Raw genomic sequence first — 26,799 nt, 5'->3', positions numbered from 1 at the left:
CCAAAAAAAAAAAAACAACAGAGACTCACATCCTGACCCTGGAAAGTGGGCCAGTGACATGATGCATGCGTAGTATTCTTCGCCAATGAAGCACAGACGTCTTCTTCGGAAGCGGTGTAGCCAGCATTTTCAACAGGGGTAATTAGTGGTGTGTATGCATATTCGCTCGTGATTTATGTGAACTAAAGTTCATTGCGCTTGGCACCTCTGATATTTGTTATCGGGTGAAATCATCCCCGAATCCCCAAACGTAGACTCACTCAGCTGTCATCGCCAACGTGTTGCCGTGCCACCCTGATCCGGCGGTATCGCGATTTACTTGCCGCCGACATGAGAGCGAACAGACTGTCACTCGCGACCTTGCAGCGAATAATGACACGGCATGAACTAGTAACATCAAATAGCTATTGGCATGCTTTAAAAGAAGCATGGGCTAATTTTTGTTACGTATGGATGGTCGTGGATCACATAGAAGAAGGCGGAAGTGCCGGGCTTTATGTGTCGGGCGCGTTGGTGGAAACAGATTCAGCAACCGTTCGGCGGCAATGTGGATACCGGTGATGCTTATCATAAGCCCATGATATTGCAGTCAGCATGACATTTTATACCCAGATTAACACCTGGGCTATATGGCATGTGATTTGTCTGAAATAGTTATGAGGCCGTCTCATCATTACTACATCACATTTTCATTCGAGCATTTCAGCTCTGTTCCTGAAATAGCTGCAAGACTGTTCTATTATGATTTCGAATGATGACAGATCCTGTTTTCAGTTTCCATTATTAACTTGTCATCGTAGAGCGGAATCAGTAAGGCTTCTGTGAGATGCCCCCAGCATATTTGGAAAGTTTCAAGGCTCATTTGATACAAAGTGCGGGATCATTTGTTTGTTCCGTCCTGTTTCGAAATGAGGATTAACTGTCGTGTATTTTTGTGGTCTCTCCGCTCCGTAAAGCGTTAGCCATTGATTGGCAGCGGTGGTTTATAAATGCCAATTGGACATATATCTCTGCTCCACCATCCCCACGTCAGTCGTGAGCCCGACGTGCTCCAGTACCACGTGCGATCCCAACTGCCAAACTGCGTGCGTGCGCCCCCGTCTCTGTGGACGGGCCAGCAGTATGGCCGCCAGGCCCTGACTGCTATGTGTGGTGCCCAGCTGACCATGGCATCAGTGCTTCAGTAGCTGTGTGGGCCGGGTGGACTGCCTGTAGGCTGCTTTTTATGAGTATCCAGTAACGGCATTGTCTCCCCTCGGCAGATGGGATGGCTCGAGTTGTGCTGGCACTTGCCACGTCCGAACTTCTTGCCCCCTCCCGAACCTGACTGGTGCGTTGGCTTTTACCTCAAACGCCGAAATGTCCTGTTCCTCAGATCCGATGAGGCCGCCATGTCTCAGATATCTAGCACTGTAAGTTCCTCTGCGTGCAGATCCGATGGCACGCGTGGTGAAACAGTCAGCATGCCACGGGTGTCCGGCGCTCTAGCGTCCTCCAGTCCTGATCAACTACCCGGGCGTAATGACCACTCTGTCTCAAGTTCAGCCAGCTGTATGCTCTCCCCTCGACACATCCTCAATAGACTCGCCGACCGACGTGTCACTGGCCACTTAAATCAAAGTCTGCAGCAAAGTGGCGAGTCAGACGCACATGGTCCAGTGACATGTGCCAGGCGTTGTAGCGTCTCCCCTCTAGAGAGCCGATGGACTCGCCGTTCGGGGGGATCACTACATTCCAATGTCTGGCTCCGTACCATCCTCGCGTCCGCACACATGATGGAATCGTCGGGCTGAGCAGCCACCATGTCTCGCATCTCCGCCGCTGTACGTCCTCCCCTCGCAGACGCGATGGCTCGCCTGGCGGAATGGCCGCCTTGTCTTGCATGTCCGACGCTGAAAGGCTGTCTCTTCCATAGACCCGATGAACTCGCGGGGCGGAGCGGCCACCATGTATCGCATGCCCGACACTGTAACTTCCTCCCCTCCGCAGACCCGATGGACTCGCCGGGCGGAACGGCCACCATGTCCCGCATGTCCAGCCAGCTGCGCCAGCTGCAGGCGAAGCCGGCCGGCGCCCAGCATGGCGCCGTTCTGCTCGGCTCGGAGCGGGAAGCTTGGACCACTGTGAGTGAGATCTCCCCGCTGCATCAGCGCCGTGTCGCTGGCCACGGGCCGAACGGAGGATATGTAGAGGACGGCAGTAGATTAGTTAATGGAGCGTTCATCCATGACGCTGTGCCGAGTCGTGGGTTCAGGCCTGACTGCCAGAGCGCACTTTTCGCCGCCTCGCGTTATAATCGGCACAGGAGGTGACGCCCATTACCGTAGCAGTTACATGTGTCGTGAAGGAACCCAATGTTATGGAGGGATTATGAAAGAGTGGTCAAATCATTAACAAAGCGGTTGGGACGTCTCGAGGTCAATAATAAGAGGGCAAGGTCGTTTCCAGCGGCCAGAGTGTGTTTCAAAGGTTCTTTTCTGATGCTGGCTGATCCGTTCCTCTTATAACTTTCCCCTCTGTTGAGGCATTTCTTTGACGTCATTCTTACCATTTGAAACACGAAAGAGCTTGCCCCAGTAACCTTTTTGCTGACAGTAACCTTTTGAGAAATGAGGTGGCAATGTGTCCTATGTATTGTAAGGAAATCGACAGGCTGCATGCGCACAAGTACAGCATAGAATGGCCGTGAGAGACAGCGCTGGACGAGATCAGTTTAAATCAGGATAGCAGCGGCACACTAACGACGCGTACACGGTCGGCTGCAGAGGATGAATCTCATTCGTATCCACGGCATGGAGTAACACGATCAAGGTGGACAGCACGCGCCGGAGACCGTGTGGTCGCTTTCTTGTCACGCAAGCATGTGGGTTCATGTTTGATTTCACCCTTCCGCCAGCATTCAATGAACGGCTGTCATTCGTGGCGACAGAGCAGGCACAGGTATGAGGTAGCTCTGGTATCAGGGGAGTAACGGTGACGAGAGAGCAGGCTCTTGTTGACGCGACTGGCTAGCGCGAGGTTCATTCAGACCTTTTCTCGTCGGCGCCGCGAGAGAGCCGTAAATGTCGACGGTGGGTCCGCATCTCGCCGCGTCGGCTGCAAGGTTCTCACCTCCCGCCGACCCCATACCCGTGTCATACCGGCGTTCGCCACCGAGCCGGGCGCGTTCAGGACGCGTGACGGAGTCGTCCAGAGGCAAAGTGACAGACCCGGCTGCAGAAGACCCGGGCTGACGCGCGACCCGGCTGCAGAAGACTCGGAACTGACGCGCGGCTCGACTGGAGCGGGCGGAGAAAAGGCGGCCGCGGTGCGGGATCTTGACGTGGGACTGCCACAGAAGGCTCCAAAATGCAGGCTGTGAACTAGCAACATTATTTGTTGTTCACCCATGTGCAATGCAGAACGCACAGGGTATCCACTGCATTGTTCCCAGTTTCTGTTCTCCGTCCGCACGCTCTTTTCCAACTCGGTGGCTCGAGCGATCGAGGCGCGTATTACAGTACGTCAGTTTCGGCCCGCATGGTGTCGACTTCAAGCGTTGGTAGGGGGGGGGGGATTCACTTACGTCTTGGCGCGTGATGTTGGCGCGCCCCTCCCCGTTGCGCAGACTTGCGCCGCATGCGCCCGAACTTGTGTGCGACCCAGGCTGTGTGACTATTACGGACAGCCGTAGTGAGGCTCACTGCCACCAAACGCTGCCGTGTTGAAGCAGTTTAGGCTTTGGTGTAAGGTCTAAAAAAGATCAGAGCAAATGACGACCTGACATGACCCACATAGCATAGGCGTGTGTGACGGCTACCACTCGCCAACAGGTGGTAAGGCTGTCCTACCACGGGTGTGCCCGCAGTGACCCGGAAAGCCTTCAGTTCTCATATTGGGGCCTCGCAGCCCGTCCCGGACACAAGGCGCTGCTTTGGCGCACAAGGGGCTGTTCTGGCGCACAAGGCGCTGCTCTGGCGCAGAAGGCGCCGAACACAAGGCGCCTGTTCTGGGAGACGGGGTCGGGCAAGCCGCACAGGCGCCTGGTCCTCAAATATGCGCGCCATGTCGTGACACCCTGATTAATTTAAACTATATAATTGCAAGCTCAGCGTTCCCGGCGATTACAATTGTCAAGCCTGACCGGACCCAAAGCGAGGGCTATTTCCAAGCAGTGCTGCGTGTGAATGAGCGAGGCTATTTTCAAGCGGTGCTGTGTGTGAATGAGCGAGGCTATTTTCAAGCAATGCCATGTGTGAATGAGCGAGGCTATTTTTAAGCAACGCTGTGTATGAATGTCGAGGGCTATTTTCAAGCAATGCCGTGTGTAAATGAGCGAGGCTATTTTCAAGCAATGCCATGTTTGAGTGAGCGAGGCTATTTTCAAGCAACGCTGTGTATGAATGTCGAGGCTATTTTCAAACAATGCTGTGTGTTGATGAGCCGAGGCTATTTTCAAGCAATGCCATGTGTGAGTGAGCGAGGCTATTTTCAAGCAACGCTGTGTGTGAATGTCGAGACCATTTTCAAGCAATGCCGTGTGTAAATGAGCGCGCAACGAACTGACGCTTTCCCCTGGGAGGGCGGCCACCGCTCAGCAGGCTTCTGCTTTTAAGGTTCTCGTAAAAGCCAGGCTTTCCATCGTATTTATCAAACACGTCATCATTGATTGCCAAAGGCGTCTGCCTCCATTAGCGTGTTTTTGGCACCATCTTCGCAGTGAGAATCGATAGCTCACATCTGTTATCGTCGTGCTCGTGTCACGCCGCACAAGGCACCTTACTGAATTTTGTTGCCCTGCCAAAACGGCGCTCAACTGAGCGTCTATTCTTGTGTCGTGCTGATTAATTATGCCACATTTTTTGCCAGTGCACTTACTTCATTGCGTCGTACTGGCGGGGGACACCATGATGTCGCAGATGGTTGTAGCCGTTGACCCGTAATAATATTTCGCGAAATAGCAACTGATTTGATTAAATTGAATAATGAGCACCACCAGTTATCTTTATCATAATCATTGCCGTCAACTTTCCTGGATGAAGTCAGCTGGCTGGGAAAGGTGCGGTGTTGGCAAGAAATCTCCAAACGCTCTTAAGACAAACTAAACACTAGCAGACATTCCTCCAGCCACACTGTTCCAATGGTCCGTGCAGGAGTGGAAAGAAAAGAACATGAATGGGGTCATTCCCAAGCGATCTGTCAGCCTCGGGAGACCACCTGTATCGCCAAGAGGCCTTTTGGACGATTATGGTCCTAGGAATGCAGGACAAGATCCGAACGAAGTCCCGACAAACGTCAACGTTTTGGGTCCTCCTTCCCGTGGTGCCCGCCTTGTCGAGCTATTCGTTACTTCCGGTCGTCTGGCTTACCAACCGTGCCCTGCATATCGCCCCATACCCGCCTTTCCTTGGTGCCCGCCTTGCCAAGCTATTCGGGGGTTCTGGTTCACGGTCGTCTGACCTAACAACCGGCCGTGCCTGTCGCCCCACACCTACCTTTCCTTGGTTCCCGCCTTGCCAAGCTATTTGGGGGTTCTGGTTCGCGTTCAGTCTGGCCTAACAACCGTGCCGTGCCTGTCGCCCCACACCTGCCCTACACCACCACTGAACTCCGCTGTTTACCGGCTGCCCTGCTGCAAGGATCTGACTGGTTCCCTAGTCACGTTTGCGGGAGTCAAACGGTCCTCAGCTCTTACTGCGGTCCATTGGGACGCTGCGCGGTCGACAGCCCCAGTGGCGGATGGGTAAACGTCGCTATTCGTTGAGCTGATGATTCCTCCGCCGCTGTATTCTTTTGCGTTGGCTGTTGAGTACGTCATCCCGAACTCGTCTATGAGCGTACTGATCTTGTTCATTAACTGAATGTGCGTGCGTGCGTGCGTGCCCGCATGCGCGCGTGCGTGCGTGCGTGCACGCATGTGTGTGTGTGTGTGTGTGTGTGTGTGTGTGTGTGTGTGTGTGTGTGTGTGTGTGTGTGTGTGTGTGTGCGCGTGCGTGCGTGCGTGCGTGCGTGCGTGCGTGCGTGCGTGCGTGCGTGTGTGCGTGCGTGCGTTAATTTATAATTTGACTGAGCGAATTTTTGCCTTTCGCATTGTAGACACTTGAGAAATAATCGCCTGAAAAAGTTACCGGTAACATAGAAGCACCAGCCGGCATGACAGTGCGGCGGCGGACCCGCGTGGGCGCCGGCGCACTACCAGCTTTTGTCTCATCCATAACAAATTAACATTTTCTCTTGCTGCAGTCTCGGCATTGTGAGCACAATCACTGCTCGCGGGCCGCCAAGCATGCCCTGCGTCATGTCAAATGTAAGGTCCGAGTGAACGCCGCCCCCGGTGTCACAACCAATGCAACATTCACACGGTTGCCAGACGGGTCTCGCTTGTTTCAGACTTGTACATCATATAGTATTGCTCTGCTTAGCTTAAAAGCCTCAGTCCCCTGCTGCATTTAAATAGACGTCTTTGAATTATGAATTTTTATGGTGAAAACCATCGACATTCAACCAAAGGAGCTCACTGACGATAGACACTCACTGCAATTACTCGTAATGCCGGGCGTGATCGTACAAATTAATGATTTTAAAAACCCAAACAGTGCAGCTCACAGTATACAGCGCCGTAATGCATTTCTCGCTCATATCAAGACGTGTCGAGACATGACATGCGCGTGATCATACCGGTTGTCATATGTGTCGTGTTTACGTGGCATGATATGCATGAGACCATACCGGTTGTCATACGTGTCGTGTTTACGGGACATGCTATGCGTGTGACCATACCGGTTGTCATATGTGTCGTGTTTGCGTGTGTCCCAGCGCTACAGGCCGGTGACCTCACTGGCGCATCCAGAGAACAGGATTCCCTAGTGGCTCTGTACCTCCTACATGCGGCCTTCTGTCCTACCTAAACAAGTTTGGTTTGTAGGAAAAAATGTCGTTTACTTTACGTTACGTTTACTTCGAAAACCTGTCGTTTACTGCTTAATTACACAGGCTTGATTGCTGTTGTGATGCAGTTGCGGCCAAGATGCGGCTTCCCAGCCCAGCTTGTGTATTATGGCGACGTCTTGCTGTTGTCATCACGCGCTGGCAGTTATCGCTATTCTGACTCGCTCCCTCCCAGCGGAGTCTGCTCTCCGCTCGCTGGTGAGACGGGAACCGTTTAAGAGCCTGTTTCCGCTGTTGGTTCGCCAGCCGCTGCCCTTGACGCTCTGGATGGGGAGGGGGGGGGGGGGGGGGGCGGTGTCAGCTGTCGCTGCTTTATGAAAACTTCCAGAGCTGTCCAAGAATTTCAAAGTGTCTTGAGGCATTTTCGATGGTTTGAGTGCGGCACTTACCATGCGTCCGAGATCGAAGGAGCGTCGGATGGCCTGGGCTGCTCGCTTTGCCATGGGTTCCAGTGGTGTGGTGACCAGAATATTGCGTGGCGCTGCCTATCGGGAGAAATCTGTGGCTCGGTGCGGTATAAATTTGCTGGGCTGTGACTGCGACCGTTGCAAATCGGCCTATCTGTCTCAATGTCGTTGATAAGATATAAGCTGCATGGGTCTCGCGATAGACGACCCCAATAAGCTGCAGTTTCACCTCGGTGGAGCGGATGGGGTCCGTAATGATAGTGCGGTGGCTGCCAGACGGCGAATGACGTTATGGTACCTGCGACCTAGATTGTGTTATTTAAGAGGCCAAATGCGCTCCACAAAGAAGTGGGATGAATTATGCAGGAGTGTTATCGCCGAGCTGCTAGTTGCACGACCTAAATTAGAGGGTGGTGGAGTTCCGATGTGACATTAACACTGGCGAAACATGCGTTCCAAATAACAGACGTTAAGCATTTCACAAGTACGTTTTCAAGCCTGCATTTGACAGCAAACTCACTCAGTGACCTGGACTGTTATCTACTGCGAAGTTAAATAGTTCAAATGTGTAAATCAAGTCTGCTTTTGACGTTGTGCTCATCTATATTGGTGACTCCGCGAACCGTTTTTACAGAAAGTAACCGTAATGGCAGAGCGTAAAGCGCAAAATCGGCTGTCAGCTATGTCATACGCCAGGGTGAAGACGCGGGTGTCGTTGCTTATCATACTTTCAGTCGAGACCGTCGGTTGTCGCACTTGACTTACGCCAGGGCATACCGCCTGTAGCTTCAGTGTGCGTGGCACAACGTCACGCCCATGACGTCTACTGCCAACACTGTCACAAACACCGCCCAGCACAAACTGATTAGAAAAGGTCCCGACGCTTCAAGCAACATTGAAGCATCCGTTCTGCTTTGCTTGTGGAGTTGGGCCCGGCTCCACGCAGTGACAGCCGCTCCCCGTCTCCGCCCACAGCTGGACAGCTCGGACAGGCTGCGGTTCGACGACGTGCTGGAGCAGCTGTTGAAGGGGCTGGAGCCCTCTTGCCTGGAGGAGCAGAACTTCTGCGTGGGCTTCTTCAAGCTGGGGCAGGACGGAGCGCAGTCGCAGGTCGGTCGGATCGTCCCATAGGGACCGGTCCGGGCTTAAAACGTTTTGCTTATTGTAATGAACTGCAAGAGCGAGGTGCCACGGGTTTCCCTTTGGCACGAAGGAACCATCCAAACAGTGTCTGCGGCGTTAGACACCTGTTGGTAGCACGCACAAAGAAACGTTTTTAGCTCGGTCGGGTTTGCTATGTGATGAGGATCGTGGTTGTCGCCACAGGATTTTTACGGTGGGGATGATGCTTGGTGAACTGGAGCTTTTTGCATCCCCATCGCATATATTCAGTGTCAACTAAAACCCAAGTAAACAACAAATGTGCACGCAGAGCGTACATTTTTTGTCTTTGCTAGGATAACTCGCTAAACATACACCTGCAATTATTTATCTCCCGGTCAGCTCCTTTTCCTCGTCTATTGATATCCTGGCCCAAGTAAGGCGTAAACAGAAGCCGCCAAAAGTCGAAGTCGTCTGCCTCCCAGCGTCACGCGCCAGACGGCGATTTCCCAAGCCAGGCACGTTGCCGTGTTATACGCCGCTGATCAACTCACCATCCAGCCGCCCGGGGGCTCGACCGCGCACGTGCTGCTCTACAAACCGCCGGCCTCGGCCCGTCAAATTTAACCGTAAAAACTCATTTAACTCAAAACGTACGCAGACGAGACAAACTAAATCAAAACAATCGTGGAAGTTCCCGGATGTTACCGAAAACACTGCCAAACATCAAAGAAAACCGGCTACTAAATGAAATCCCAACAATCTTGATGTGTGACTATTTATTTACGCTTGTGATTAGACTGTCCATTTACCAGATGTGTGTACGGCAAACCCGAATGTGACGGAGCCAGGCGGTTAGCCGGGCGGCATCTGGCGTCCACACAAAGCGTATTTGTCGGTCGTCAATGGCGCATTAGCAGCGCTGATAACGAGCATCGGGACTGCAACCGGACCCCGGTACGGATGTGATGCCGGTGCGGCGCGGCAGACTCGAGACAGGCCGACACAGCTCTGACTCGGCGCCAGAGTCAACTCCAGGGTCAGCCAACATTGGGCTGAGTCAGGGTTCAGTCGGCTCCACCGGCAACAGGTGGAGTCAGGTTCAGTGTTTAGTCGGCTGTCACTCCCAGAGTTGGGGCGGAGTCGACTTTAGCTGCGCATCATGTATTATAACTGCACATTATATAAAGCAGTAGCATTGCTTTAGTCCGGTCTCAAATTGCATAGTATCTCAGATATCATCCTTGAATGACAAGCTGTGACTGCATGTACAAATGTGCACGGCTGCGGCCACCTCTGAAAATGGAGAGGGCATGGGACAAATGAAGACTGAGATGATAAAATTGAAACCTGGGGCGACAAGCTGGCTTGACAATAACATTTTTGAATGCGAAAGCGTTAAAAACGTGCATTGTACGAGTAGAATCAGGGAGGTCAAAATCCTGTTTTGAAAAGGGTTGGATGACGATCCCTGGTACCCCCAGGCGATTACAACCATATATACCACCATATGCCTTTGTACATGCCTTGACGCTCTGAACTTTGTCAGCAACAGGGGGATGGTCAGTGGCACTTACCACGCTGGCAGCTGAAGGTGGTGAGGTGCCAAGAATGTTACATCGATGCCGCTGTGATCTCTACCCACCCCATACACTTGGAGTTCGTCGAGCCCAAAAGAGCTCGAATCACAACCCACAATTGCGTCCCATGAGTGGAAACAAATGAACAATTTAAGTAACACTCGTGGCTAGCAGTAACGCATAGTCATGTGCAGCACAGTACATCGTCGCCTGTCAACAATCTGTCGCTCATATGTTTCAAGCGCGATTCACAATGAACGCGAAGCTCGGACAAAATGGGCCTGCTATTCCGGTGCTCATATGCGCCGGAATTGGATCTCCAAATTGGGTCGTATCTTGAAACGACGTTTAGACGTGTATTGGCGCACTTACGCTATAGGTGAGTCTATCAACTGGTTTATCGCCTTCTTGTCACGCCATATGTATTTCAGGGCATTTTAGCTCATTGCATTTCGGTGTCTTTTCGTCAGCTTAGCCGTTCGGTGAATGTGCATCCCAGAGAAAAGAAAACACAATGTAACGGCGAAGTGAGGATCAGCTTCTCTACTGATTTCAGACTAATTGTGAGATGTAGACAAATTTTCGTGCTCGCATTGGTGCTGAATAATCCGTCAGCACATGCCAAACAGAGTTGTTGCTTGTGCGCCCGTATGCGCAGTGGAGATAGAGTGGCGACCGTGCTGTCGGTGAAAAGCACCAGACTCAAAATGAGATGCGCTGTGGGAATATTTGCTGCGTTGCAGGCGTGGAGCACAGTTAACTGCATGGCATTTGTTGAAAAACACTGGTCATACAGCTGAGGAGACGGCTGGTCGCGTCCTGTGCGTTTCACTTCATGTGTGACGGGGAGAAACAGATTGTACAGTGCACAACATTTGGACCTTTGCGTGTCATGAAGGGTGAAATGGGCCATTCATTGCTGGCCACTGCAGGGGGTCTGCAGCTATCGTTTCACCACTGCTAATGGTTAAGTACATTGAAATGCCCCCACCCAATATGTTTCAGAACCGCTTGGCATCAGAGTTATGAATGATTGGCGGTGGCTTAGAAATTTGTAGCGCTCTGTTGATGTACTTTATTTAATGTTTGTTGGTTAGTAGGAGCAGTTCAAACATGTGTCTAAGTTGGGTACCTGTACAGCTGACATGTTCACTACTCAACCTCCATTAAGTGAGGTAATCGGTTTATGCATGGTAGTTACTGGTATCCTACCGCTAAAGTTACCTGCTGAACAGTGTTGAAAATGATTTAATGCAGACAAGTTTTAAGCAGCTGGAGTCACGCTCGCGGTGTCGGCTCTGACACCGATAAGTTTCGTTGTATTCTGAGTAAGATTTGATTCATTGTATTTTACGACAGCCATGACCAGGGGGACAATCGGCTCATACGTATAGGTGCGAAATGACTTGGACCGTTCGCGCGCACCTAAGCCCAAATCATCATCAAACAAGTCAGTTGCATTCAGAGTAAAATGGACCGCATACCGTCCGTCATAATCAGAGTCGGCCCTTCTCATCGGGAGTTGAGCTGAGCACAGGTCCTCCTCACGGACCCCTCGTCCACACCGCGTTCACGGCCGGCCCACGGCGCGCGTCGACCCCGGGCCTGTATTGTTCAGGGTCACGGCCCCGCGGGCCGCTCCGGGCCGGACGAGTCGCCGGCGCGCGGCCGTCCATCAGGGGGTGCCACTCCGGTGGCTGTCTCCAGCCCGTACGCAGCGTGCCAGGCATGTGGACGCCGCCGCTTTGGTGGGGTCGGTATGCCACTGGAGGTTTTCGGAAGGCGAAGCAGGTTAAAGGGACGCGTTAAACTGAAGTGCAGACACACGGAGGACATATTTTTCATGCACACCGAAGTGCCACGATGAGGCGTTTAGACCACGTGTTTATTGCATGGTTAATTACCGATGTGGTATACAGATCGCGCGTATTGTATCACCCAATCGTAGAACTGACCGCCGGTGGCCGACATGACCTGAGCGGTGCCCTGTCCCAGAGCTCCCAGCCGGACTCGCTGGCGGACGGCGCGCTGGGCAGGCACGACGAGGTGCGCTCGCTGATGCGGGAGCTCTTCGGCTCGCTGGAGACCGAGCTCAACTCGTTCCTCGCCCAGCATGAGCGAATCGACAGCTTGTAAGTTCTCGGCCGCGGCCGCCATTAGCGTAGCGACAAATTGTGACTGATGGGCCGTCAACCCCGCGGCCATTGGCAGCGTACCGGGGTGGATGCCAGGGACTCCCTAACATAAGCTGTTCTCGGGGACTGACGGAACGGCGTGTGCTATGCATGTAAGCGGGAGACGGGCTGAGAAAAAGAAAAAAACGTGCGTTTGATCGCATCTTCTTTTCCCTTTTTCATGGCTCAATATCAAACTTTATATCTGAACCGCCATAGTCCATACTCACCGATGCGCCCCCCCCCCCCCCCCGCCCTCCCCCTCTCTGCCTCGACAGCTGCGTGATGCACATCCTGGTGAGGCTGTCGGAGCACGTGACGAGCACGCAGGACTCGGGCTCGTTCCTGCACCAGACGCTGGCCGCCGCGCTCGTCGCCAGCAAGCAGAACTTGGACCGGCTGATGCGCTCCCAGATCGAGTCTGTCGAGACGTGCCCGCCGCCGCGCCGCTCCAAGTGCGCCATCCTGCCGTTCGTCTCCAACTTCCAGGTGAGCGCGTCCGCTCGTCTGGCCCGGGTGAGCGTGATGGCGGTCGTGCCACGTGACGTCGGTTAAGAGATGGGGTCCGACAAGACCGCGGCATCTCGGATTTGTATCACGTGGCTTCGGTAGCGTCCGAAGCCGTCAATCACGTGATCGGATCGGGACGGCACGGGGTATCTCGGGCGGATGTAACGCTAGATTCGGTCCGTCTGGGCCGCTGCCAGAGGCTCTTTGGGGAATCGCTAACTGATGGGTTCTCTGCGGTGTTTTGGCTGTTTGAAGGATCGAGTTAAGATTATAGGGCAGGAACGGGCTTTTACAGCGTGAAGATTTCGCAACTTCCTTGTCTAGGGAGTTACTGGGCTTACAGAGGTAAAAACTTGTGATAGGGCACTTTGTGTTAAATTAATGTGAAAACAGACCTTCGCCTTTATGAAAGGTGTTATTCCTGACCACTTTTCCTTGTCTGCCACCAAAAGAGTTCAGTTGGTGGTTGTTAATAATGTCTGTGGTAGTCTTCAATAACATTTTTCCATAGCGTTTTGAGTTTTGTTAGTGTTTTTAGCACCATGTTGGTTGGTTGAGGCCTCAGGTAGAATGGGTGCATGGGGCACGTATCCAAAGCGCTTCAAATCGTGCGGTATGAAGGCTGAAGCAGCATCTTCAGTATGCACTGTTGTCTTTCAGTTGTCTCATGTGACATTTCAAAGGGAATGCACGGAGCGCACCAAAGCGGCAGTGTTTGTTGCCGTGTCATCTGCGGATTGACTGCAGTTGGCTGTGATGTCTGCTGTTTGACGCAGCCACGGTTTGACATGGGACCCTGCTGCGCTCAGAAGCTCCCCTCGCCTCCGCTCTGGCCGCCGTGTTGTATGAACAAACGCGGGGCTGTAGCTGTTTTCACGCATGCAGTGTCGCAAGGTATTTTTACGCGCGAAGTTTTTCGGACAGTTTGGTGGAATATTCATGATGCTAAATTCAGTTGTAAGTTGAACAGTTGCTCCCAGTGTCAAGCGTTTTCCTCCCTCAACCAAACCTTTTACAGCGAAGCAGAAGTGATTTGATTAAATGAAGGCGAACTTCCTGCGTAGTTTTCGGAAAATCTCTTAAAAGGTTTAAAGCATTTCCCGTATGAATTTCTTATGACAACGACTCCTGCCGCTTTTACTTGCCTTTTTCCCGACTCCAGTATCTCATACAATATCGTGTCTTCAGAATTAATTTAAACGGCATCGTTTCGTGTGTGGTCCAAATTGGTGCCGTAAAACTCTGGGGATACCGGGCTAACGTGCTGCTAATTACGCACCACTTCCAGCGTCACGAGCCTCATGTTGAACACCGGCGCTGCCAGCTGCCGTGGTTTGCCAGTATTTGCATGCCATTTAAAGCCACTAGGGAAGGCATTGGGCTCGGGAGCGGGCATCACGGCACTGCTAGACAGCTGTCAGCACCGGTTTCGCTGACTGTAATAACCCATCTTTCAACTATTCGTTTGAACTGCCTTCTGTGGTCTGGTTAGCATCCCTGCAATTACCTGACGTCGCGGGGTCTCTCGCTTAATCAAATGTTTGCGCAAACGCTTCCAAGAATTGCACCGTCACGGAACGCGAGCGGCTACACATGAGCTCACACTTCGTCGGCTGTAAAAGCCGCTACGAAAACGACAAAGAGTTGTAGTTTTGGTATATGAGAGCTGTGAAAGCCTTATTGTCGTAGCTAATGTAATGTTTTAGGAAGCGCGTGCACAGCGGGGAGTACAGCACGCATTTGTGTCCGTACTGAACTGTCAACAACTCAGCTGATATAATTACCGCGGACGAAAGGCTAGTGATTGCATGCGATTTTTTCTATTTTCGGTTGGTCTACAACCTTTACTTCGCTGTCTGTGGAGGATGATTATGTTGCATCATTATTTTTTACAAATGTGTCAAAAAGCAAGCCTTGAGCAGGTTAAGTAACTACCGTTTCATCGCAACAAATACCCTAATTACATTATCAATTATGATTAATAACATAACTAAGTACGGTTGCACTGCAAGATTCATAGCAGCATTCAGCTTTTCTTCAGTGTGTAGTCGTTTTGTGCACGCCTATGGTCATACGGGTTAATTTCTGCATCGCGGTGTGTAACAGGACGCAAAAATGTTCGTCTTCGTAAAGTTTTTTATTGGATTTTGTCGCACCGTTCACTGCATTTGTATTTCTTCTCACATCGCAGTGTGGCCCGTAGCGCGTGTTGTTGCCAGCCTGCACCGCTGACGACACCCTTAGTGGTCTCTGCCGCCCGGCCCCGGTGCCGCCGGTCGTCTTCCCCACCTGCCCGCACCTCCCGTGACCGCGGCCTGTGACGTCACCAGGAGCTGGCAGCGATCTCCGAGAGCGTGTTCCGCGATTCGTCACGGCGGGCCGACCTGGACCGCTGGTACAGCCGCGTCATCCGGGCCGTCATCGACCAGGTGACGGCGGCCGGCGCGACACTTGCCGTGGTCGGGCGTCGGGCGCGACACTGGCAGGGTCGGGCGTCGGGCGCGACACTGGCAGGGTCGGGCGTCCGGCGCGACACTGGCGGGGTCGGGCGTCTGGCGCGACACTGGAGGGGTCGGGCGTCTGGCGCGACACTCGAGGGGTCGGGCGTCGGGCGCGACACTGGCGGGGTCGGACGTCCGGCGCGACACTGGAGGGGTCGGGCGTCCGGCGCGACACTGGCGGGGTCAGGCGCCTGGCGCGACACTGGCGGGGTCAGGCGCCTGGCGCGACACTGGCAGGGTCAGGCGCCTGGCGCGACACTCGAGGGGTCGGACGTCCAGCGCGACACTGGCGGGGTCGGACGTCTGGCGAGACACTGGCGGGGTCAGGCGTCTGGCGCGACACTGGCGGGGTCAGGCGCCTGGCGCGACACTCGAGGGGTCAGGCGTCTGGCGCGACACTGGCGGGGTCGGGCGTCTGGCGCGACACTGGCGGCGTCAGGCGTCTGGCTCGACACTTCGCATGGGTGATCTGTTTTGTGCTGGAGGATCAGGGACAATCTGTGATGTGGTATTACAGTATTGTGGGTCTCAGTATTTTAAATAACTTCAGTAGATTGTAACTGCAAGCGAGAATTGTAACCGAAAGTTTTGATGGCCGGAAAAGCTGAGTTTTATTCGGTCATCAGCTTTTGAGAGAAATCGAGTGTATTTCAGCGGGTTTTCTCACGGTGCTGTAGACTTGCTTTCTTTCTTGGTTGATTTAGACGCGCATGCAGCTGACGGCTGGTATTCGGACCGCGGCGGCAGGTGACGACGGTGGGCGGCCAGCACCAGAAGACGCCGCTCGAGGTGGTCCAGATGGAGAACTTCCACCATCTGCACGCGCTGTTGATGCGCCTCAAGCTGGCCGGCCTGGAGGCGGAGAAGCGGGAGGTCAAGGCTAAGTACACTGACGCTCTGCGGGCCTATGTCACGCGCTACTTCGGCCAGCCGCTGATCAAGCTGAACGTGAGCAGGGCTTTGGGAAGGGGCGATCTGCGTGGCTAGTTGAGTGGTCACAGGAACAGCCGGTCTGGTGGGCCTGTGGTCCGAGACCAGCTGGTCGCCGTCGGACGGTGGTTGGTTGTGACGCGAGCGTGCGCTGTTTCGCTTGTGAAGCGATGCAGTTATCGTTAGTTCGGGTGGTGCGGTGATACTGGCTACCTGGTGTGTGTAGGGATGGAGGAGGAGGGAGGGGGGGGGGGGCGGCATAAGGATGGATTAATGTTATGCGCTCGACTTGCCAGTTGTACAGTGTTGTCCCTCCATATTGGCGCGGAATAATGCGCTTGATTTGATACGATTTCTAACACCAACTGCAGTTGTCGCTCTTCTGATGTGACTGAAAAATTCGCCGGATGTTTCGGTTCCAGGATCTCGTTGGAACGAAGCCCGACGTTTCCCTTGCAATTGTTCAACACAACGCAACAGACCGTGGCTTGATTTCGTACATCCCCTGGCTGGCGCCAGCACCGTCTTTCAACCAAAACGTGTTCGTTATTCCGTTTGTCTGGCCTATGAGGAGGCATATTCGATATCACGAATAAAGCCCCAATCATCATCGAGTCGGTCCATCTCTTGAGCCCTGTACCCATGCTGAACGCTCGATCCATGACCCTGATGGCAGTCGACCGCTTTCCAATTGGCCCAAATTCGTCCGGGGACCGATTCCCACCCAAATGACCAGCGCTCGCAACTGCTTCTATAGCAGTCGGCGCTAATTGAATAAGCCTTGGAGCTCCGCCCCGCTCGGCCCGTCGGGCGCATGGCTTCAGGCCTCTCATCTGGACTTCGCGGCAATGCGATGATCAAAGTGGAGCGGGGGCCGTACCCGAACGCGGCCGAGTCATAAGGGTCAGAGTCCGGAGTTGACTCATTCGGCGGCGGCCGCTCGGCGCCGCCTTCCCCAGATTGACGCCGGGCCGAAGCCCGCTCCAATACGAGCAGACTGTAACTGCCGCCGGCTGGCGGCCATGGCGAGAGCGGCTCCGTTTCATCGGGACCGCCGGCGCCAGGCAGCGGCCGTCCACAGAAATACGCCCTCTCCCCACTTTCCATCCCCCCTCTAGCCTCACCGACTGTGTAACGCCGTTCCGCTCCCGGGAGACTGGACCGCGCGGAACCTCGGCCGTTCTGGCCACCGCTGCCTGTCGCGCTGTGTGTTGTTCCGCGCTGCCAGTGTTCCTCGTGTTTGTGTACTCGAGCCAATGTTAGGCCTGGGGAGATGCGGAGGGGGGGGGGGGGGGGAAGCCAAGCGGCCGTTTCCGCTGTCAGCCGGCGGGCAGGTTCCGGTACAGCCTTCCCGACGGAGCCACAGGCGTGGTTATGACACGGTACTGCCCGACATCGTTCCGAGGAGCGGGGGTAGTCTTCCCAGCAGGCCTGCTCCGTGTGTTGCAGCAATTCTTCGGCGGCGTCCAGTCCAAGGTGGCCCAGGGCGTGCGCGAGTCGGAGATGGGCTACCAGCTGGCCTTCAGCAAGCAGGAGCTGCGCAAGGTCATCAAGGAGTACCCCGGCAAGGAGGTTAAGAAGGGCCTGGAGACGCTCTACAGAAAGGTGGAGAAGCACCTCTGCGAGGAGGAGAACCTGCTGCAGGTGGGGATGAGTCGTCGCCTCCCGGCCGGCTGTAGCCAATTGACGGCGGCGACGTATGTGTGTGTTGGCAGTATTGAAAGTGCGCGTCGGAGCTTGATTCAGTGTTGACGTCTGGGCCGTCTAGTATTCCAGCTAGAGCTGTCAAGCTTCAGTCCGCTAATCACGGGCCTAACTGAGACGGCTGGCTGACGGCCGTGAGAGGGTGACGAACGGCAAGGAGTCCTGGCGCGGGGGTGGGCTATATCGCGAAACCAGGGGGAATCGCCCATTTGGGAAGTCGTAGAGTTAGGGAAATGCTGTCTTGCGCATCGGTTTGAAATGGATTAGAATGTCATTTACGCATCTGCAACTATCTGTTGTTAGTATTTTGGGTAGTTTAATGTTCTGTTGCTCGATTTCAGTTATATTCTTGTACCTATATTATCTTTTCAAACACATTGGGATTTCACGCAAACTCGCCCTGCAACATATCTCGCTGCTTTCCGCCACGCCATGTTTGAAGTGCCGGGGCAGCAGACATTGCGCAACCAGCCGAACCGTGTCAGAATGACCGTCCATGGCCCAAAATAGCGGAGTACAATGCCGAGCCACTGCAGCGTTAGACGCGCCAGAATTGTGATCGAGCTCTCGAAACAGTGACGCACAGGATCCACCTACCTAGCAGCGGCCAACGGCAACAGCGTCCGTCCCCCCCCCCCCCCCGCCCGCCCCTGGCAACACGTGCCGGGGTGACTCTCGGCCGATTTGTCCGCCCGGCTGCCCTGCGAGACACCCGCTCGAGCCGAGCCGAGCCGACGCCGTTGAGCCCGCAGGCGGTATCGATTGCATCGCGCCGCCGCGGCTCGTCCGCCTTGTACGTCTCGCGAGTCTGGGGCGTCCCGCGCCGCGAGCATCTGTGAGCGCGGCAGGTCTGAGCCGGGCGCTGGCGCGGCGCTCAGCCACCCCACAGTCCGCACCAGGAACGTTCGGACGGTCACTCACGCTCGGGTCACCGGACATGTGTGTTCTCGGCCTTGGCAGCAACGCTCGGTCCGGGTTGCAGCGCTGTGCGTCATTCCTAGGTGTGGTGAATCCCAGTGTCTGAAAGGTATGCTGGCTGCCATGCAGGAAAATTCGGGTGTTAGTGCGCCTGTCAATGTCGGTTATCAGAACACAATTCCTCTCCAAGAAAGTGGAGTCGGCGTATGTCCCACACCCAACGCCCGAGGTCAAGCCTTCGCGTCTGTGCTGCGCGTCCTGCCGCGCCGGTGCCGGGCGTAGAAGTGCCACGCGGCTGAGGGAGCCGGCGGAGAGCACGGAGCCGGTGCCGGGCGTATGAGTGACACGCGGCCGAGGAAGCCGGCGGACAGCACGGAGCCGGTGCCGGGCGTAGGAATGACACGCGGCTGGGGGAGCCGGTGGACAGCACGGAGCCGGTGCCGGGCGTAGGAATGACACGCGGCTGAGGGAGCCGTCGGACAGCACGGAGCCGGTGCCGGGCGTAGGAATGACACGCGGCTGAGGGAGCAGACGGACAGCACGGAGCCTGTGCCGGGCGTAGGAGTGACACGCGGCTGAGGGAGCCGGCGGACAGCACGGAGCCGCGCACGACCCCACGGCACGCCGCGGAGACAGCTCGGCCGGGCCCGAACGGACCGCGCGGCCGGCTCGGGGCTCGTGTGGCCGTCTGGCGCCGACGTCCGGCGCTCTCCGGTGTCCGGGCCAGGCGTTGGGGTCAGCTCAGCACCGGCCGACCGGCCCCGCGCCGCCGCTCGATCGCCCGCGGCGGCGGCGGCTGCGCTCCGGCGGGCCGCGCGGTCTGCGGGCCTCCGCTCCTCGCCCGCGCGGATATGGCCGTACACGCGCGGTGCATGTCACGTGGCTGCCCTCCGATCTTTGCGCGTGCGCTCCGAGCCGTGAAGACCTCCCGATTTCCGCACGTTTACGCGGAACTGCAGGCGTCCAACCCCCGACTTCCCAATGCACACGCACAACGAGTCGCGTGATCTCTACGCGTGTTATCAGAGCGTGTCACATGTGTTCCCTTCGATCTCCACTGTCACGTGTGGCATAAATCACGTGCCGCTGCCTGGCGACCGATCCCCGCCGTGTACTCCTGGCCGGCTACGTGGTCACTCCGTCACGCCGCCGCACCAATCACACGCGGCGTGGCGCCGGCTGCCGGTGCCTGCGGCGGCATAATACAACACTGGTCCAATAAGCGTGGCCATCTGATTCAGCGGGGGTCATTACTGGCCGCTATCAGCCCGGGGCCCTGAGGACGTCTTTGTTGTCGGCCCCGCTGGCGCCTGGTCGGTGCCGCCGGCGGCAGATGGCTGCCGCGGCCGCAGCTGCCCTCCGGCCTCGTCATTAGCTGAGCGGCTGACCAGCGGCGACATTCCCGCTAACTGGGTGTTGTGTGGGGTGTTTTGCTGGAAGCGGTAAGGCTGCCATGCTCCAAGGGATAACCGTGGGGGAAAATGAGCGCCGTAGATCCGTGACCGTAGATTTTTGCTCAGATGTTGGGTCGTACGCACGTATACATCCTGAAGTCATGTGCTCCTCATCCCCTACCAAGTTTGGGGTATGCATTGAGTGTGTGCGTTACCCAATTAGGTCCAGAAAGACCGATAGAACTAAGAAGAGCGCCTGGTTCTGCGAGATCCCAGATAGTGTGCGCACCCGCGGCGCGCTTTACTCGGTTTCAGGGGAAAATTTTTGAGTGGTGTCCCCCCATTCAAAATTCTGCGCACACCCCTGTTCACATGCGGCAAAAAATGCAGCGTGGTTGCAGCGCTCCCCAAAAACGCGTCCAAAATGGCAGGACGTCAACGCACAACCATAAATTTCAATGTCGAGATGAAATGCGTCTACTTACTGTTGTACGATGCCAATCTGCGTTTGCTGAGCCTTCAAACCATCCCAATGCTCACACGATAAACCGGTGTACGACACCGGCATGAAAGTCCGGCATTCGCGATGATCGCGACACTCGGCGGACGTCATTTTGTTACATTTGGTAGCCTCGTATGTTAAGTCTATGATTTTGAAGACGCTGGGACTATCAGCGCCGACCTGGCGTTCTTACCATCGACATCAAAGTACTTGTTCGCACCGGTACCAAACAAAGATGTGCTGCCGCCGTCCGCGGCATGTCCAAGTGTTGATCCGAACTAGCATAATTACCGAAGCAACTGTCAGCTGCAATATGCAATAACTTCAGATGCATGCAGAAGGAGCTATTAAAGCATTAGCCTGCGCCTTTTCATGATTATTTGTTATGACACTGGTACGTTTCCACAAAGTTGTTGGTATCACGTTTGTATTTTTAACCCCTGCACAATGCATAACAGCACATTTCGTACGTTGCTGAATTAGGACGCAACATTTCGAATCTCAGTGGAGCAGTCAAGTAATGTTGCTTTGCTTTGTGGAATGTATGCCCATGTGTTGAGACGCTGTTAATGAATGGAAAGCTGGTGCTTTTGGTCAGGTACGAATATACTACGCACGTGACGGCGTATTAACAATAGATCCCTCAGTGCGATTTCCATTAAAGATAATAGGCGTTTTGCTTCTTGTATGTTTGCAATTACGGACATAGTTCCTCACCCCTGGCAGATAGGCACGGCCGGACAATCAACGGTACTTCATATCTTGTCTTGAAAATGAGCTACGAAATTTTGCCTTCCGCCAGTGCTTCCGGCAGTCCATAAATCCGGTATGTGTCACACGGGATATTCATGTGGACGGCAAGGCCTACAACCTGATTAAGGAGCGACAAAGCGACGGCAGCCAATGTTGGGTATTTTGGTAACCGCGGGTCGCAACGAGTTGGCTTCGTTCACTCGGTGAACGTCGAGCTTGGCTTCATTTGATTTGACGCTGACGGCACTGTATTGTTCGAGCCGAACTGCCTGTGATCTCATACATGTATTCAAACTAATTTCGATTGGTCGGATGGGCTTCAATGTAACACAAACGAGTTTAAATCGGTTTGGCGGCGGCCAGATGGTCCGCGAAGCGAGGAGGGCAAAGATCCTGTTTCATTATGTTGTCATGGATGTGCTCTCGTGTTTGTAGCGTGGCGGGGAAAGGCAAAATCGTATTTTCCCCGTCGCTGGTAGTATTCAGCACATCGATCCTTTGCTTGGTTCCGGTTCAGCGGTATCGATTTTGGTTTTGACTGCGCGGTGGGGTAATTCCGACCCAGAACCCAGGCAGGACCCTGTTGTGAGTTGATTCCGATGTATGATGTACAAGACGTAACCTAATCTCGGGATCGATTCCAGTGCAGTTGATTCTGGTAGCAACGGCTTAGCATGTAAAACAGTCCATGGGATGCGAAACGCAAGTATGAAGCATACATTTTAATAAGACAGTGACCTATCTGGGGCCGTTTTTGCTGCTCACATAACACATGTAATTTTTTCGCATTTCTTGTCATTTACCGTCGTTTTGGAGTCGTCTCATCGATAAATCGAGCCAGCGCAGGGTTCCGGGGGATGGCTCATCGTACCACGGAGCGACGCTCTGACTGAGAGCACGAGCATTACCGCAATAGGCGCTTGACCTTAGAGCGACGCCCGCTCCTGGCCGGAGGAGAAGCGCCGCGTCCTTTCGCTCCAGCTGACGCCACGGGAAGCGTGACGTCACTGATCAGCCTTGGCGACGTGCCTGCATAGGTGGAGTGTCGGAGGCAGCCGGCTGTTATTTTAGCCGCCGGTCGGCGCTGGGGGGGGGGGGGGGGGGGCTGGCGGCCCGCGCCGGCCGTGTGGGCCACGCGACGCGCGACCACCTGGGACAGTGGGGCACAGGTCGCGACGGGCACGTGGCACGCGTGTGGGGTCGCCGAAATGTGCAGCGGTCCGGAATTGAACTCGCGGTTGCGTCACTCTCGCGCTGCGATGGCAGCGTCGTTTTGGCAGCGCTCTAGCTTTTCGAGTTTGAACGGCTAGGTCAGTGGGCTGAGTAATGACGCCGCTCTGCAAACAACCGGCATGTTCTGCTGCCCGCCAGGTGGTGTGGCGCGCCATGCAGGAGGAGTTCATCACGCAGTACAAGTCGATCGAGGAGATGATCCAGCGCTGCTACCCGGGTGCCATGATCACGCTCGAGTTCACCATCGACGACCTGCTGCGCTTCTTCTCCGAAATCGCCCGTTCGCACTGACGCCTGGGTGCGGAGGTCGCGCTGCGCTCTCGTCGGAGAACATCCGCGTGGTGTGGAGATTGGTTGGGGACGGGCGGTGCCGGGTTGGAGATCGGCTAGAGACGGACGGCGCCGTCTTGGAGATCGGCTGGGAACGGGCGGCGCCGGGCTGGAGATCGGCTGGGGACAGGTGACGTCGGGCTGGGGACGGGCTGCGCCGGACCGGAGATCAGCTGGGGACGGACGGCGTCCAGATAGGGACGGACGGTGCCGGGCTGGAGATCGGTGTGCGCTCCCCAGGCTGCCCGTTTCGCTGAGGGTCGGATGAAGATGTGTTGTCGTGGCTGGTAAGAGCGCAGCGTGTGCTTGACGGCAGTCCATTTGCTTTAAGCAGTGTTTGTTTGAACAGCGTTTTGAAGAGCTGTGGTTGCAAGCTTTTGAGATTGCGGGAATCGCTGCTTCTGTTTTGAACATATTTTGTATGTCGAGCGTCTGGATTCGCGAGCAACGCTTCAAAGCCTCCTAAATGTCTCAATACATATCCCAATGACCACGGGAAAGGTAAGGCATGTGATGCATCTTATTTGTCCTTGTTTCGTCTCAAGCAGCAATGGCCATCGCATGGCCATGCTAACGCGTGCTTACAAGATGCCGGATGTCGATATGTGCCGTGCTTAGCGGACGGTGGGACGTCGGTTGTTGTGGCGCCACCCTGTTATGTGTAGGCAGCTTGTGAGGCATTCGAACCATTGTATACTGGCTGTCTCACGGTTTTGCATTATTGTAGTAGTATTGTTATTGTTTACTGAGCTGAGTGCTGTAATCTGTAACTGAATGTACAAGGGCGACTGTGTGACTGATAAGGCAGACCTGTCATCGTGTTGGCAGTCTCATTTGCTAGCATGTGTGATATGCAAGATTCATGCCTTGTTTGTTATTGTAACGATGCAGCCCCAGGCGGACAATGGATACAAATGGTCGGCTGTTGATCCGCGGCCAATTTCCTGCCGCAGTCCGTCCCAATGAATGTGGCGTTGGTGGCCGTTCGACGGCCCTCGGCCCGATGAATGGACGGAGTTTGTGAGCCGCTGGCGCCGGTTAGACGGTTCATTCCCCGCGGCACGCTTGGCCGCACCAGTCCGCGGCGCCGGCCAGGTCTCTGGCTGGGGCTGCCGGACTGGGAGGGGGGGGGGGGGGGCGGCCCAGGCTCCCCGAGGCTGACCCGCGCCTGCTGAAGTTGGGGCCGGGGCGCGCCATCCCGTTTGAAGCACTCTAGGTGGACCACCCTACAGTCAAAAACAAAGTCGAATGGCGGTGTTGGACCGGAGATGTCAATCCCGCGCTTTAGAAAACCCGTCATCCAGGGATGAACGCAAACAACGCGTGGGGTATGCCGTGACAACTGTGCGTTTGCAGCAAAATCATTATGATTGCCGATACATGAGCGGAAACCACTAGTCCCCAAACAGCTGCACTTACGCATAACATCATGACCCGAGAAACGGTGAACAATGCCAGTGATTCCAAAGGAAATGCTTGGAAGAAAAGTTCACCGTGCACTAAGTTAGTTGCGTTCCGTTGCGTTTCAGTAGTCTTGTCAAGTTGAGGCGGACATTCAGCGTCACACTTGCGCTCCAGTCACCCCAACTTTGAGAGAAAAGGGGCAAAATCCGGGGAGATGCGAGAGTTTTTGGGGTAGGTGCCATAATTTTCAACAACTTAGCTCCCCCTCCCCCCCCCAACTTACTGTGCAAACGACACCTCCGCCATATTCTCTTTAATACCTATCGCCATAGGTACGAAACTCCCAGGAGCATTGGCTACGTGTCTCAGAGCTGGCGTGTCGTTCGACCTGACTGCCGTGGAAGGTCAGCAGGTAACTGACCAGTGAGGGTCAACCAGCTGAATGGAAGACGAACTGTACACCGCCAGGGTTCTGTAATCCACATTTTCGTTGCCAAGCGCCTAGCTGTCATGAGTTGGGATTTTATGTATCCCATTATTTAAACATAGTGGTAAATAAAAATACATAAACAATAGTGGTATTTTATGTATATTTCAATACACACTATCACTTGTAAATGTAACACGGTAAATGTAACACGACATGGCCAGTTGAGTTTGCATTAATGTTGTCAGCTTGACAGCTGTTAGGAGCGTGATGTACTGTGGGGCTTCCGCCTTGGCCACATGTTCGGGAATTGCCGCGTTGAAGCTGCAATGTCCATATTACTTGAATGGAGTGTTCCACATTGATATGGTGCTTTGAACTGAGATAACGGTCTTAAAGATCTTTCGGTGCTGTTCGCAGTCCTGCGCTTCTTAAGACCTACGCCCCTTTAGTTTCTGCGCTACGCGCCCTCGAAAATGGGGAAAGGTATGGCGGGGAGGCTGTTTTAAAGCCACCTTAGCGGTCATGACGTCATAATAACGTCACGTGAATCATGTGAATCACCGAGGGCGCAACTGATTTCAGCTGCGGAATTTCGGCCAGAGGGTGCTGTACCCGGGATGGTAGGCCCTCGGTCCGAGAGCGCGGTCCAGTGTGGAGGACCACTCTCGGACCGAATAGGGGACCGATGCCTCTCCGCTGCGCTCCATCTATCGGCTAGATGCCCTGAGTGGCGCCGGATCCGATGGCTCGCACTCGAGACGGGGGCTTCCGGACAGCTGACCCGTTTCAAGGAGAACTGCTGACCTTGCCGCCTGCCAAGGCGTTCACCGGATACACTCGAGGCGGCAGTTGACCTCACCACGTGGCCGGGGTCAACTTCGATTCAGAGGTGTGGGTTGTGGGTGGTGACGGTTGGGTTCGTGGCCCAAACCTGGGGCCGGACAACCGTGTTGTGCGACATCGCCTGCCCTCACTTTGATGAGCGGCGATGGTCTCTGACATTGCATGCTGTTGTAGGTAATTCAGCAGCTATGGACCGTGCTCTGAACAATGGCAGCGGGGAAAGCTCGTTGCTCATAGCTGATTTATATGGTTGGGCTGGGACTTTGCAGCGCTGGGTCTTGAAAACGACCGCATTTTCTGAACATTCTGTGTTCGTGCACTTACGCACAAGTTTTACGAGGCTTTCTTCGAGTGACTTTCAGGCCCAATTTCCGCTCTGGTAAGTGCCCTGGCGGAAGCATTCTTATCAGACTGCACTCCCCAAGTTATCCGAGACTCCACTTCGCGTTTCCTTTTTCTGGCTCAATTTTCCACACTTGCTAACGCCTTGGCGGACGCAATGTTTTACGAGGCTGCAGCTTTCGTGAGATGTTACGAATAAAGTGCGAGCACGGTGGTGGCACAGACGTCTGCTTCAGCACCAATGTGCAAGGAAGAGCCTTTAAGGCTCCGGACGTGTTTTTGGAGGAAAAAAAACAAAGTCGAGCGAAGTAAAGCTGAACGGGTCACAGCTGGATGCTTCTTTCGACGCGAATCGGCAGGTTAGGCGAGACCTACCAAGCCAAGTGGCCAGCTCGGCAGCTAGACGTAATTGTCAACCCAGTCTAGCCAACTAAGCAGAATCAGTCTGCTAAGCAGAAGCGCCGCTTCTGCGGCCCCGCTCAGCCAGCCACGCTGCGTCCGCCGACTGCTCCGCTGTGAAATTCTCAGCCACCAGAGCGCAGGTCTTTGAAGGTTGGCCATTAGTTTTTCGAAGCACTCGAGTGCATGCCGTTTGATCATGTCGCGTCTCTGGCAGCGTTTCAGAATCATTACTTTTACCTTCCCATACGGTAAACATGGTTAACGAAAATTTTGGATTGCAGGGTGGCTGAGGACCGCGGGATGGGAACAGGTCCCAATCTCGGCAACAAGGAGTCAAAGCGACGTAGCACCAGTTGTTCACACGCGCCCGGCCGGTCGAATGCCGTTCGCTCAGGGGTGGATCAAACTAATCCC

At 54.7% G+C, this 26,799-nt stretch overlaps 1 protein-coding gene across 2 annotated transcripts in view; it reads left to right on the top strand.

Annotated features, from left to right (window-relative positions):
• Sec3 (exocyst complex component Sec3) overlaps positions 1-24,063 on the top strand; it is a 39,835-nt gene extending 15,772 nt beyond the window's left edge. For both annotated transcript variants that reach the window (XM_037219613.1, XM_037219612.1), the window contains exons 10-17: positions 1,990-2,123; positions 8,310-8,444; positions 12,011-12,147; positions 12,468-12,678; positions 15,030-15,128; positions 15,948-16,148; positions 17,580-17,774; positions 22,773-24,063. In XM_037219613.1, coding sequence (XP_037075508.1) covers positions 1,990-2,123; positions 8,310-8,444; positions 12,011-12,147; positions 12,468-12,678; positions 15,030-15,128; positions 15,948-16,148; positions 17,580-17,774; positions 22,773-22,925 — 1,265 coding nt within the window. In that variant the 3' untranslated portion in view covers positions 22,926-24,063. The remainder of the gene's footprint in view (positions 1-1,989; positions 2,124-8,309; positions 8,445-12,010; positions 12,148-12,467; positions 12,679-15,029; positions 15,129-15,947; positions 16,149-17,579; positions 17,775-22,772) is intronic.
• Positions 24,064-26,799: the final 2,736 nt, after the last annotated feature.

The sequence above is a fragment of the Pollicipes pollicipes genome, unplaced genomic scaffold (genome assembly GCF_011947565.3).
Source record: "Pollicipes pollicipes isolate AB1234 unplaced genomic scaffold, Ppol_2.1 Scaffold_4295;HRSCAF=5057_pilon_pilon_pilon, whole genome shotgun sequence".
Lineage (NCBI taxonomy): Eukaryota > Metazoa > Arthropoda > Thecostraca > Pollicipedomorpha > Pollicipedidae > Pollicipes > Pollicipes pollicipes.
This window is presented reverse-complemented; position numbering and strand designations above follow the sequence as displayed.